General features: G+C 41.7%; 2 protein-coding genes across 5 annotated transcripts; one reads left to right on the top strand and one right to left on the bottom strand.

Moving 5' to 3' along the window:
• Positions 1 to 2045: 2045 nt before the first annotated feature.
• Positions 2046 to 11159, top strand: LOC130200738 (hyaluronidase PH-20-like). 4 transcript variants are annotated; one of them, XM_056425243.1, is made up of 7 exons: positions 2046 to 5481; positions 6321 to 6487; positions 6577 to 6745; positions 6863 to 7081; positions 7169 to 7327; positions 7731 to 7820; positions 8501 to 11159. In XM_056425243.1, exons 1-7 carry the CDS (start codon positions 4669 to 4671, stop codon positions 8936 to 8938), a joined length of 2055 nt encoding a protein of 684 aa, XP_056281218.1. In that variant the 5' UTR covers positions 2046 to 4668; the 3' UTR covers positions 8939 to 11159. The 4 variants fall into 4 exon arrangements, with proteins under 4 accessions (XP_056281218.1, XP_056281220.1, XP_056281219.1 ...); XM_056425245.1 differs by lacking the exon at positions 7731 to 7820 and having other exon boundaries at positions 7169 to 7204; XM_056425244.1 differs by lacking the exon at positions 7731 to 7820.
• tmem229a (transmembrane protein 229A) lies at positions 10431 to 13389 on the bottom strand. The gene has a single exon (XM_056425247.1). The coding sequence runs from the start codon at positions 13210 to 13212 to the stop codon at positions 12127 to 12129; it is 1086 nt and encodes a 361-aa protein (XP_056281222.1). The 5' UTR covers positions 13213 to 13389; the 3' UTR covers positions 10431 to 12126.
• Positions 13390 to 14871: the final 1482 nt, after the last annotated feature.

Genomic DNA, 14871 nt, shown 5'->3' with positions numbered 1-14871 from the left:
ACCAGTAACACCTGTCGGGAATGACACTGCACATTAACCAAATTCAGCTTTTCGTGACAAAAAGCTTTTGTTAATCTCTGTTCAGGCAGGAGTAATACTGTCACTGGACCACAAGTCATGTGCATGCTTTTTCTTACGTACTTCCACCTGGTTCAACCTAATTCTACGCCTGTCAACGGAAATCTTGAAAGACTTGAAAAACCTGATACACAGGCAGAGAGACATCGAGCGAAACTCTGCACTACTCCACCTAGCCTTGCCTTACGTGTCAGAAACGACTCATTCTGAATGAGTAGTTATGAGAACAAATGTTCTTCCTGCAGAAACATGAAACAAAGCATTAAAGGCAACACATGAGAACGAGAAGAATGAAATTGGACAGAAAGTGGGAAATAAGAGGGAGGGAAGGGGAAGAATCATAACAATAAGCAAAAATAACAAGGAAGTAAATTGTTCATCTGGTGACGTATTGAGAAGGATACGGATATTCACAGAATGATGAAACTGACAGCTAATACAGCTTTGTATTTACTTATTGACACAATGACAAGAGGACTGAACCGAGCTGTGGCTCATGTAAGATACCTAACTGAAATTTATGACCAATGTCAAGATGTGAGCATGAGCAGTGATGTCTTTTCAGTGCATGTGACTGCAGTATGTTTCAGTGTGCTTGTATGTTTTTCTAATATATATAAATGTGTATTCGAGGGAAGGAATACTGCATTATCTAGCTGTTAATGCTGCATGTGTTTCTGGGGTTATGCAGACACACCTTCTGGGGTTATACCGTTGTGAAACATTCATTTGACCCACTTTCCACAACAAAAGCGAACTGAGGTTGTGAGAGAAGGAGGTAAGAGGACAACGTGAATATTATATTTTTGAATTCTGGAGGAAGACATCCCCTACAGGCCTCTGTATGAATATTTAATAAAGTTGGCCTTTTCACATCACGACAATGTGGATTTTCTTTGGGGTTTTTTCACAATGGGGTCAACTCAAAAACAATATATTCAAACAGGAAAGTTTTGCTGTGTGTCAGGCATGGCGTTTTGCTTGGTGTTTGCATAGATACACATATTACATTCATTCATACTGATTCACAATAATAGGTCATCCAGGTTTAGGAAATATTGCCAAAGCTAGACTTGCACCATGTGTACACATCAACCACAAGATGGCAGCATTATGCTGGATATTATGTCCCCAATGCTTCTGGTCAGTGCACTCAGCACATTGGTTACTGCATTACATCCACAAACATGAAGGCCAAAAACCAATAACCATCCTGGGCTATTGTGCTCAATACCGCCCGCATACGTCTCCATGCAACCATATGATGGGAGTGATGGACTGAAGAGCTTCTGCCCAATCTGTCGGAGCAATTTTTAAAAGTGTGTTTTCTGTCGTGACAATGGTGGTGGCAGCGATGTAGTGTCATGGATGGGATGAAAAGAATGCGGATCATGCAGCTGGGAAACAGAAGACGGGAAGTTCGTTAGGACTTCCTTTATATGTGTGCTGTGTGACAATGACCCGCTATGCAAGCCTAGGAAGAGGTAGGAGAAGAGGAAGAATGAAAGAGGTAATAATAAAGGTAAGAATATGCTTATTTTATGTTGCGGTCAGTACAATAACAATGTTTTGTCCCAATATGTTTGATCCATAGTTCTGTTTTTGTTACCTAACCTTCGAGGCTTAGTTGGCAGCAAAAGCTACTGCATTGGAGCTCATAATCCAATCTAATCCAATCCAATCTAAACTGGCCTATAATGGAGGGGTTCATGCAGGTCCTTTTTATTTTTGTGTTGTTGTACTTTATTTCCACCAGATTAAACATGCAAGAAGGATTTTTTTTTAAAAATTTGAGCAATTTGTAAGGAATATCAGAACTAATCTTGAACATGTAATTTCATTATCATCATACTTTATTGCTCTATTGATCCTTTCTGGAGAAGACTTCATATCTTATCCTTAAGAAAACAAAAAATTCTCAGGATACAATTTATCAAGGGGAAGTTATAAATTCAAGTCGCTGACTTTGCAGGTTTTTAAAACAGAGACATACGCAATCTTGTTTACTAAATTTGAGTTGTCGTATGATCTACGAAACACACACCACCCTCCCAAAAACAGCTTCTGTTCACACTGTGCCACTAACTTGTGAAATGACGACCACCACCATTTGGTATTATGTGTGCCTGACCAGTCAGATAATCACATACAGGCCAAACAACCCGATGTTTAAATACCGGACTTACATCTACTTGTAACATGAAGGTGAGACATGCTATTAGAAGTTGTATTTGAGTTATTTCTGTCTGTAAACTTCACTGTGTGTCAGACATTAGACGCCTGTTATTTATGCCACCACCCCTCTCTCGCCAACGAGGAGTCAAACTTTCCTGTCTCTGGGGGAGGAGGCTCTGATTTAGATTAGATTAGATAATCCTTTATTAGTCCCACAGTGGGGAAATTTCAGGATCACAGCAGCACATTAGAGCATTAATAAAAAATAAATAATAAAACACAATAACAATACTAAATGCTAAATATACAGAGGAAACTAAATATATACACACGGCAGTGACCAAAGTGAATTTCCAGCAGGTTAAAAGTGTCCAGGAAAATAAAGTGAAGTTATTAAGTGAAGTGATTGGTAGCATGTATACAATTATTTCCAACCATGAGGCTAATATGCCACACAATTGACATTATTCCTTCAGCACGATGTTGAACGACTTCCATTTGATTGAATCCTTGATGTTGGATGTGGATCTTCTAATGAGCCACAGTGTGTATTTCATCTGTGTTACTGTACTGTGACTCCACATAAGAGTTGAAAACACAACACTCACATAACCACGTACACTCTGTTACTGTACAACCTGTCATTAGTCCAAAGACGATAACCTTTACTGTGTACATTACCGTTCAAAAGTTTGGGGTCATCCAGACAATTTTGTGTCTTCCATGAAAACTCACTTTTATTTATCAAATGAATTGAAAATTGAATAGAAAATATAGTCAAGACATTGACAAGGTTAGAAATAATGATTAATATTTGAAGTATTAATTTTGTTCTTCAAACTTCAAGCTCAAAGGAAGGCCAGTTGTATATCTTATATCACCAGCATAACTGTTTTCAGCTGTGCTAACATAATTGCACAAGGGCTTTCTAATCAGATATTAGTCTTCTAAGGCGATTAGCAAACACAATGTACCATTAGAACACTGGAGTGATCGTTGATGGAAATGGGCCTCTATACACCTATGGAGATATTTTATTAGAAACCAGACGTTTCCACCTAGAATAGTCATTTACCACATTAACAATGTATAGTGTGTATTTTTGATTAATGTTATCTTTATTGAAAAAACAGTGCTTTTCTTTGAAAAATAAAGACATTTCTTAGTGACCCCAAACTTTTGAACGGTAGTGTATGTAGTTTTGTAATATTGAGGGATAAATGAAAATGTATTAACTAATCCCATGTGCTTCCTATTGCTGTAATTATGTATTCATCCCATCCCAGGTGACAACCATAAGCATCACCGCCAGTGTAATAACAATCTAAGCTCCATACGAATGCCCCACTCAGTGCTCTTCACGGTGAGGTCAGTGCACGCTCCTTAACCTCACACCCAGGTGTGCCTTCCTCCTCTGCTCCAAGTCAGACTTGTGCAATCAAAACAAGGCCACCTTTTCTGAGACAAACTCCGGAGCGCAGATAGCATCCTTGTACATAGCTCTGCCCACCTTGCCTCCTCTCCTCCCTTATATCAGACGGGCTCATTTGTGTGAGGACATTCTCCCCCTCTGTGCTACAGCCAACACATCGTATGGTGAGACGGGTCCACTGAAGGCATGTCCAGGTACTGTGTCTTCTTCTTTCTTTCTTTTTCTACATAGTCTGCAGGTGAGTTTGGAGTGGCCTCATCTCGATTTAGAAATCATTGTGTAGATGTAGAGACCAGTTTGCATTCCAGAAGTTATTTGTCGTTATTTGTGTCCTGCTAGACTGCTGCAAAGAATGAGGAGAAAGGGACTTGGTCTGTGCATTTGCATTTACATGTGAACGATGAAATAGAAACACAATTGGGAATAAGCTTTGAGGTCGTCTTTGTGTAAAGTATACATGTTTCTGTTGTGTAGCAGCAAGGTTTGGACCCAAACGCAGCAGGCAGAGTTCTTTCAAAATAAAAAGGTTTCTTTAATCGTGTACCGAGCAGAACCACAGTCCGGCAACAGGAGCGAAACTAACAGGAACAAGAACCGGACAGGAACAAAAACGAACAGACACAGACCAAGCAGAAAGACACAGGCTAAATACACTGGGGAAACGAGACACAGGTGGAGACACAGGTGGAAACAATCAGGACGTGGCTGGGAACAATCAGGAATGAAACAGACAAGCACAGGGAAGGAAGCGCAGGGAAACAGGAAACGAGACAGGGACTTCAAAACAAAACAGGAAACACTCCAAATCATAACAGTTTCAACAGTGTGATCTGAATATATCTGAATGAGTTAGCATTGTCTCGCTTGCTTTGTTATATTTTTATCATAGCAACATTGGCTCCAAATATGTACACATTGGACTGTAATATGCACAGGAGAGTTTGAAAGGCTGTGTTTTCTTCTTTCTCCAGCCAGGGCAAAGGATGGTTTCAGTGACAGAGAACAACAGAAGCTGCGTGCTGCTGCGTGTCCTCTCTGCTCTAACCATCGTTTTCTGGCCTGTTCTCTCAGTGTCATGCCTGACGACACCAAACGCCTTCACCCCTCCTGTTGGTAACAGCAACATATCCACCATTTATTTGACCACTCCTGCAATCCTCAAACCATCCACCTCCGCCCTCAGCCCAACGTCTTCGCCACAAGCCTCGACTACAACACCCTCAAAATCAATGTCAGCCACGTCTACGATGTCACACTTTGACCAAACATCCCAGAGAGAACTCCTCATATCCTCACTCTTGTCTTACTTGCCACCTCGCCCCTGCAAAGATCTGACACCACCCCTCAAAACTAGAGGACCACACCTGCACAGAAACCGATGCCATTTGTCTAAAATGACCTCTGGAAAATCTCCTCTTCACACGGCTAGACTTCCATTTCCTCCTCCCAACTCGACTTCCATTCCACAAAGTTTGCCATCTTCTCCTCTTCCTCAAACTGCTCTCCCCAAGCGTCCCTCTCCTCTTCCAACGTCATCCATCTCCACAGCGTTCCTGCCTTTAACCTCTAAAACATCACCACCCATCCCACTCCCCGAAACCTCTCAATCTCCACCAGAAGCAGCAGCCTCCCGTCCATCCGGACCACGTCCGCCTCCCCCTCTCCCCCACACCACGGGCCCGCTGTTTGAGCACCAGCCATTCATTGTTAGTTGGAACATCCCTGATTTGGTGTGCAACAGATACAACATCTCACTGGACACCTCCCCCTTTAAAGGCGTGGCCACACCTGCTAAGGTAAGGGGACACATACGTGTCATTATTGAGATGCTCGCATTGAGATAAACTCTAGTCTACTGATATTCAAATACATGTTTGCAATGCACAAACTGTAATCAAATTGTATGCTCAATTACTTTACATACAGGAAGAACATTACTTTACATAACATCTCGAGTAAATTGTTTTCTAAATTTGATTGGTTGCTACATGTTTTACATGCATGCGAACATTATTCCTGGGTCTTGTTTCTAGATGATGCCAACACAGTACAAGACATGAAGTTAACTGAACAATACAGGTTCATTTCCATGTAGGAACTAGAACGGGCACTCGGTAGAGCGCATATCTTCGCATATCACAAGATTGGGCATTGAATGATGAACATTTTGGCATTAGTTGCATGCCAATTGGATAGAAATGTATCGTGCTATGGTAAAAAAAAGATTTTGACCTTTCCATGACCTTGACCTTTGACCCGATTGATCCCAAAATCTAATCAAAATGGTCCCCGGATAATAACCAATCATCCCACCAAATTTCATGCGATTCAAGAAGATTTTGACCTGTTCATGACCTTTGACCTTGACCTTTGACCCGATCGATCCCAAAATCTAATCAACTGGTCCCCGGATAATATCCAATCATCCCACCAAATTTCATGTGATTCGGTTTAATACTTTTTGAGTTCTGCGAATAACACGCATACAAATAAATAAATAAATAAATACACGGCGATCAAAACATAACCTTCCGCATTTTCAATGCGAAGGTAATTAAAGATGCTGTTGTTCGTCTTTCAGTTTTCATCTTATACTTATTTAAGGGAAGTTCACTTTGTCATGTTTCTGCAACAGGTCCCAGGCCAGTTTCTGTCTCTGTTCTACACAGACCGATTGGGTCTTTACCCACATGTAGACCTCGCTAGAAGGAAACAGATCAATGGCGGCATACCTCAGAGAGGTAACCTGAAAGCCAGTATGAGCAAAGCCAGAGAAGATATTAACTACTACATCCCATCCAAGTGAGCCTACTTAGAATTCACCCTTTATTGTTTTATACATTTGATGCTGATCTTTAACCCACTTCCTCATCCTCCTGTCTTCCCTGCAGGACCAGCCGAGGCCTGGCTGTTATCGACTGGGAGGAATGGCGCCCCCTATGGGACAGAAACTGGGGCACGAAGAGAATTTACCAGACTTTATCTGTGGCACACCTTATGCGGACCAATCGCTCCATGACAGTTCATCAGGCCACAGAGAAGGCCAAACAACACTTCCAGGTTAAAAATGACTGTTAAAACGAATAATATATATATATTTTGTTGTTGTTGTTGTTGTTGTTCTCAACAGCTATCAAATATAGATTCTTCTATTCTTCCTTCTACCTTCTATTTTAGGTGGCAGCCAAGAGTTTTATGTCAGGGATGTTGGCAATGGGCAGAACTATGAGACCCAACTATCTCTGGGGCTTCTACTTGTTTCCTAACTGCTACAATTATGTCTGGGAGAAGCCAAACTACACAGGCCGTTGCTCCAAGGAGGTGAGGAGGCAGAATGATGAGCTGCTCTGGCTGTGGGAGTCCAGCACCGCCCTCTATCCCTCTGTCTACTTGCAGGTTAGTTTATTTAGTGCATCATTTAATATGTATATGTCTCTCATATTATGTCTATATATTATTCCCTGCATCCTTGCACTGTTTCAGGTCTCTCTGGCAGACAGTCCAAAGGCTGCTCTGATGGTGAGAAACCGTGTGCAGGAAGCTTTGAGAGTATCTGCCCTGCCTAGACGGAGTGGCACTGCGCCCATATTTGCTTACATGCGACCTGTCTTTGTTGATCAGAACAGACGGTTCCTCAGCCAGGTAAATGAGGCTCATTTCAATGCTGCTTTGTTTAACACATGGTGTGTGCAATATGAGCTCAAGTAGGAGATGTAAAAAAAAAAGTCAGTCATCAAATCTGGTATTTAAACTGCCGTTAATTTTTTTAATTACTCATTCGTTAGCGACCCCACTCGACTGGAATAGATACATCTTAGGTTACTTCTTCCTCCTCGCAGTGAGGTGTTTCTAGCCTGAGGTTCCAGTTCTAAGAGGAGTTTGGTTTCTTGGTGTAACAACACCCTGATCGGGTAGTAGCCCTCCCCTGAGCATTATCATTGTTCTCTGTTCTCAGAGTGTTTTGGGGAAATAGTCTGTGGACCATGCATGCATTTTGTCTTCCGTGTATCTAAGCAAAGGCCATTTTGAATACATTTGCGTCCAGGGAGACTTGGTCAGCACCATTGGGGAGAGTGCAGCAGTTGGAGTGTCTGGCGCTGTGCTGTGGGGGGCCAGCGCCGACTATGATGACCAGGTAACATCACCCGGCAGACCTCCGCCGCACTGCTGAAAGACACGACAATGTACTGGTGGTCAGACGAGAGACAGTGTGTTCAGTTAGATGATACGGGAGTCTGCTCGTCTCTTTGACTCACTGACAATACCTCAGGGGCTCAGGTACTGATGGATTGTGCTGGTTGGTTTAGTGGAGCAGTATTAGTTAATCAATGGCAGGGATTAGCTTGATGATAGTGACATTCACTGGATGTGTCAATTCAAGTTGAATATTACTCTTATAGCTATTGTGTATTATTCAGTGTACTAAGTTGTTATTTTATAATTGTAAGTTTTTGAGCAGCCATGTTTCCTAAAACTGTCCTTTTGTTGTTACACCAAGTTTCTGCACAGGATAAAGTAGCCTAATGTTATAACTTAATCTAGCTCTTTCCCCCTGTTTCCAGTTTGTATGTTAAACTAAGCTAATAGTCTTCTTTAAATGGATGTGAGAGTGCTATTGATCTTCTTTTCTCCTCCTTGGCAGCCAATAAGAGTATTTAATTAAATATCAAACTATTTATTTCAGTATACGTCAACTTAGTTCATGACTGTTGACTTATTCTGTTTCAGTGGAGTACAGCTTATAAATGTACAGAGAATGTACTCTTGAATACTTTTCTCTTCCTGTTCCTTCTTCCACTCTCATCCCCCCTATAGGCGTCTTGTGCGGCCCTCTCATTCTACCTCTCCTCCACCCTCAACCCTTACATCAACAATGTCACCTTAGCCGCTCAGCTCTGCAGCAGCTTCTTGTGTCGAGGGAATGGCCGCTGTGTCCGCAAAAACTCCAACTCCAATCACTACCTCCATTTAAACCCTGACAATTTCAGGATCCTGCATGTTCAGAAACGCTACCTTGTCCTGGGGAGACCAAGCCTCACAGACCTGAAGGCTTTGAGCAGGAGGTTCACCTGTCAGTGCTACAAAGGACTGAGCTGCTCACCCAGGACATATAGAGAGCTATCCAAGGCGCTGGTGTTCAGTGTTAAACAAGGGCTGTTCCAGAAGTTTCACACTCTGAATAAAGCCATGTTAGATGATGCACAACAAGCCAGTATTACTAAGGACAATGTTAAAAAAAACATGAAAGTTTAACTTGTAAACATTTGTTTTTTCCTGAGCGAAAGGTATTTTTTTTAGGAAAAACACCAATTAAACCAATCACTGTACATTCAGACCCAGTCTTGTTGCAATCATGTGTTCACCTGTAATATTATAAGTGCTCAGATTTTTGTTGTTGATTTCCCCACTGTGGGACGAATAAAGGTATATCATATCATATCATATCAAACATCACCTCATGTAATGTGTAGCCTACACATACTGTACTATATCAAGAAAGTATTAGCTGTGTTCCATTTATAATCCCACTGGATATTTTTCTAGGATTTGACTACATTTGAAAATAAATGAAAATAGTTTTGTTAGGGCTTTTTTAAAATTACTTTGTTGTTGTCATGGTAGGAAAAGCACAGGTGTTATTAATTAAGAAACTGTTATTCACACGTTAGCTACTTTACTTTGAGCAGATGCCTAATCAGATAAGTGGAAAAACCTGTGTCAGTGTACTGGGACTTCTAGCTGCATGTATTATCTTGTATGCCACAACAAGGCACAACAACTCAAAACAGGTTGTTTTGGCTGTTAGCTAACATGGTAGTGAGCAGATACCTACCTACACATCCAGCAAACGTGGAGCAATATCGGCACTCATTTGGGGACGAGTGCTAATGAGTCCGTATATAATATTCCCAGTGTGGTGTTGTCAGCAGATATAAGGCCATCGGTGTATTGATGGTGTCCTCTGGGCGGTAGGTGTGTTTGGTGCGTCAGGATTTATGTGCCTGCTTGTGTCGGTGATCTCAAAGGGACTTTAAAGAGGAAGGGTCGATACATTCTTGGTTATGCAGCTCAGTTTTACCCTGTTACGGGCAAATTGTGACGCCACAGTGAGCATCAAAGTTCAGGAACCTGGAACTGATGCATGTATATTCAGTACAGCAATCGATGTGACTTCATCAACATGACCCCATTATGTTTGTGTCTTTTTATGTTTTTTTGCAGACTATTTTTTTACACCTAAGCTTATTTATGTTGACGGTTACGGCTCAGGCCGAAAAACAGGTTGCAGAGGTTTTTTCATAGCCGAAGATAGGGCATGTTTTAACAGAGCCTGAACCCTATCTGCACCATCTGAAAAGAACGTGCTTTCAAATGTTTCTTCCATCAGGCTTGCATGCCTTTTCTGTAAGACGTTATTGCTCAAAACTTTGCTGAATAATATAAATGGTATTGACCAACATTTCAGATTTAATTAAAGTCATACAATACATGCCATTAAAATTCAAGTTTTAAAATTGTTGATGAACCTCTTTAGCTGCCAAAAAACCAGCCACACCTCAGCCACATGCAGAGGTAACTTATGTTGTTGACGTTCAGTGAAAGATGCATCAGTTCTGACATGGACTCTAAATAAGTTACATCCTTTTGTTGGTGAATAAGTTAGCTATAATTTTTGCCACGTACTCTAAATAATTTCAGACACAATAGAATATGATTTCTTTACAAATCAACCACAGACAAGAAGGACATTTGGTTTCTTTTAATAATCCAAAGTGAATGTTTCTAATATAACCAAAGTAATGAAGTGCAACAATTTCAATGTTGCTCTGACAACATGCAAGGGACTTTAATGATTACTTTCTGCCTTGTATTTTGCTTTTACCGAGTAAACCAAACTCAAAACCAACCCAAATCTAGCAGAAAAGCTTAGAATTCATTCATGCATTCAACAAATCACAAACTTATCTAAACTTTCAGAAAGTACTCCTCTTTCCGATAAAATCTTCTAAACACATTATTTACATATTATATTTTTCAATAAGGATTAAATGGTTACTTCATAAATGACAGGATTGAGTACAAAAAAAATACGACTGTAGGGGTGAAATGGGTTCACCTGCTGGCAATGTAAACTCCAAAAGATGTTGACCTAAAGAAGTGACTTATATACAGTGGATCACAGTGTAAGGTACTTGGAGTAGTCTGGTAATAAGGCATAAGACCACTGTAAAGCAACTGTTGGAGTCAGAATAAACTCTTTATGCAAAGCTGGAGTTTATTTAGGGAATATTTGACAAAAAAACATTCCTTCTAGATTTAAATGTCTGTACTATATTTACTTCAGATGGTTGATGGACTTACATTTAATGTGTTTTTGTTGCGTTGGATATATAAACATATAAATTTGATCAGCTGTTTTAAATGTGCATCATTTTGGTGGAGCCAGTTATTCTGATAATGGAACAAACACAACCTCTTGGACTGAGACTGTCATTGGTGCTAAAGGTTAAAATATTTTATAAAAATCATTGACAAATCACTGCTGTACTTCCAATCTAACAAGAGCCTTGTTTCTTGAGTCTGCACAAGGAAGGCACTCCAGCAAAGTAAAGCTTGATTCATAGAACAATCGCACTCCTCGTATCCGTTCAGTTTTCTTGCTGCATTTATTACCGGGTTTATTTCTACTCTAAAAGTTGCCATAAAATAGTCGTCATGCACGAATCGAGGGTCAGATAACCAAAATGGCTGAAAATAGACTTACATTTTGAATTAACATAAAAAAAACAGGGTTACTGCCTAGTTTTTTTTACATCCTTGTCTGACCGACTTTGAATATATCATCATATCTAATGCATAAACCTGACATCTGCTGTTATATTTTTAGCATGCAGCTACAGTTAAAGCATGCCAATAATTGTGTTGATGACACAATCGATCCAACTCAAACTAGACCTGCAAAGATGCATGTAATGTATCAGATGGTAAGTCTGCTACTGCAATCATTTAAAAAATAGAATTTTCACATTTTAATATTCAAACTCTATTTTACATCACAGATTAAATGGCAGTAGGTCAACTGCATTTAAACAGGTTTGGTGAATCGTGGTCCGCAGTTGCGTTTCATCTTTACTACTGGACCCAGAGATAATAGGCATTGCAGAGCTAACAATTGTCTCATCTGCATACTGGTAATAACTGTCTAGACTCTGAAGTAACACAACTCTAAAGATGAGGTGCATAACAGGTTACATCCACATTCAACATCCGTTATCATGGCAACATATCTCATCAATATACATCTCTTGCCCTTTTTTATGAATATCAATGCATATCCCCGTTGTAATCAGGCCAATCTGATTGAACAATGCTCATTCGTTTGTTTTTTCAGTCTACTGTAAATCAGACTTCCCCGAGAAGTTAGAAGACCACAATGAAAATTAAAGTAGTTTTTTCTTTGACTCCACCGACCCATTGACCTCTCCATTCTCCTCACTGGAACCAGTCACATCTTTGGTGCATTTGATTCTCAGCATGATATTAGACAGCACGTCCTGATACAAACTGATGCAGGCCCAGCCGGGCAAGTAGAGGAGGGTGACGAGTCCCATGACGTTGTAAGGATAATGGGAGTAGTCCCAGGAGCAGGCGCCAAACTGCCTCAGGAACAGACCCCAGCAGAACTCCCAGGTGTAGATGAAGCAGACGTAGATGGGGAGCCGCGGCAAAATCCCCCAGCCTCTCTTGAAGTGCAGGTACATGTACAGCTTTTCCACCACGAAGCTGCAGCTCCCGTACATCAGGAACGACCACAGGGACGTGTGGCCGCTGAGGGTCCGGTCAGACTTCTCCACCAGGTTGAAAATAGCCGTGAAAATAACCTCGTCCAGAAAGCCGTGCATCCCAAAGAACAGGAAACGCACCAGGTCGGGGAGACCGTGAAGAGGCACCCGATCATGACCTCTGTCCACCGGACCGAGTTCGCTTGCGTGGTCGGGGGGGCTGGAGGTTTGATACTGCAGCCTGGCCAGTCCTTTGTGAAACACCTGGCAGAAATAAAGAGCCACAAAGTAGTGCACGACCAGCTGCGTGCCAGATACGACCCTCACCTGCTCGGTCAACGTGTTAATGTTTCCGATCAGGATCTGCAGCCCGATGTAGACCGACGGGTAGAAAACAAGATGAAACACCACAGGCCGACCTCGGAAACACCTCTTTTGGGAGTAAATCTTCTCCAGCAAGAAGTGGGTCAGCGAATGCATTATGCAAAGATACGGAGAGGAAAAGCCCACCAGCTTGGGGTCTCGATGATTTAAAAAACCCTGAACCGATGAGAGCAGGACGTCTATTGTCACGCCGTGCATCCCGTAGAAGTAAAGCCGCAACCATCGCGGCAGCTCCCGCAGAGACTCCACGGCGGCTCCGGTCTCTCCGCCCGGTTCTTGTTGGCGGGTCATTCGATCCGTGTTCAGGCCGCCGGCGGTCGGTCCTGACCGGCTGCGACCGTCTCGCCCCCGACTGGCCATGGTCAGTCACTTTCTCTAGTCTAGAGAGATTCAGCTTCCCCTTCCATACACATTTGTTTGTTCTAGCACGTCGAAGCGTCTGCAACAATCCCCTGCAACTATGCAGTGGACGCTGCGTTCAAGTGCTCCTCGGAAATACCGGCTTTTCTGTATCCAGTTTGTGAACCCAATTTGAGAACAACACACAGACGTTCTGTTTATATTCTCTGTTATTCATCTAAATCACCGGGAGCCTCCTCATGTTGAGCACGTTCATTTCCCATTAAACCGAGCCTATTTTTAAATATCCATTGTTTATTTTCATGTTGTTTACGAGCGAGCATTCTTCTTCCCTGCCTTTTGCGAGAGCCCTGCCAAACCGGTTGGCACGCTACAAAACTGTCGATCAACTACGTGTGTGTCCTTGTAAAAACACAACTAAAGGGGTGAACAACTCTACTGAAAGTTTGCTGAAGTTAGTCCAATGTGAAGGAGGTCAACATGCTAACGGATTCAATCGGGATAAAAGAAGCGGGTAAGTATGAACTGTAGGATTTGCAACCTTTTAAATCTGGTGCGTGGCACCAGGTGTGGCCTTCAATCACGCACGCACATCGCCATAAGAAGGTTTACACATTTCCAATAGCACGCGAAGGCAACATGAGAGAGAAACTGAAGAAGGAGGCCGTGTAGCTTTATAGCTGTGGTGGAGATGGGACGTTTCGTCTCAGACAGTTATTAATTGAACTCTCATCCCAAGGTGAAGTTGTGACGCTGTTTACTTTCGAGTCATTAATGATCATTACAGCTGATTACTCTGTTATTATGATAGATAAATATCGGTCTTTTAGTAAACTAATCCATCATCTTTCATAATTAATTGATCACCCATTAGGTACGTAGACCTCTATGACGTAATATGAAACAGAAAGTGATACATAGATGGCCTATAATCATGCATCTGATGTTCAAAGTGAAGACATTTACTTTTCTTCATGCGTGCAATGGGTACAGCCAAAGAATATCTCCACTTCCTCTCGTGGTTTCCTGTTTACTGGCTTGCTATTGTTGCATTGCTATTATGATCTGAAAAAACAAACATTCAACAACATTTGATATGTATATTGTTAAAATCTATATGAGACCATGGTTTCATTGAGAAGATTAAGATTATAAATCAGCCACCATTTCAGAAGGACAATCCATAACTTGCTGAATGGATCTGGCTGCAGTACGACTGGACGGCCACAGGTGGGCACTCCTGAGTCTGTGAGATGTGACTTATTATCACCAAAGGAAATTCACCAGAGGCGAAATAGGACCAGGCAACATGTCTGCCATTGTGCAGTTTGGTGTTGTAACTCGTTCACCTCTTCTTGACATGTGTCTTATTGGTTTCGCTCTGACTGGGACCCTTTGTGAAGAGCAGTCAGTGCGGTTACATGATGGTATAATTCGAATCTTGCTTTAGTCGGACTATGCTATCTTTTGGGGGATCAGCTGTTATCCCAATATACATGGCAGTGAGTAATTCGAATCATTGGCCGAAAGCATGTCATATCCGATACGATAGGTGGCGCTGTTTTCATTACAACTTGTGGTGATACAGCCATTTCCGCTTGACCTCTTAACCACCACCAACAACAACATCAACATTTCGAGAAAGAACCATGAACTTTA

The sequence above is a fragment of the Pseudoliparis swirei genome, chromosome 10, assembly GCF_029220125.1.
Source record: "Pseudoliparis swirei isolate HS2019 ecotype Mariana Trench chromosome 10, NWPU_hadal_v1, whole genome shotgun sequence".
NCBI lineage: Eukaryota > Metazoa > Chordata > Actinopteri > Perciformes > Liparidae > Pseudoliparis > Pseudoliparis swirei.
Note: the sequence above shows the minus strand (reverse complement) of the source record. Positions and strands in the feature narration are given on the sequence as shown.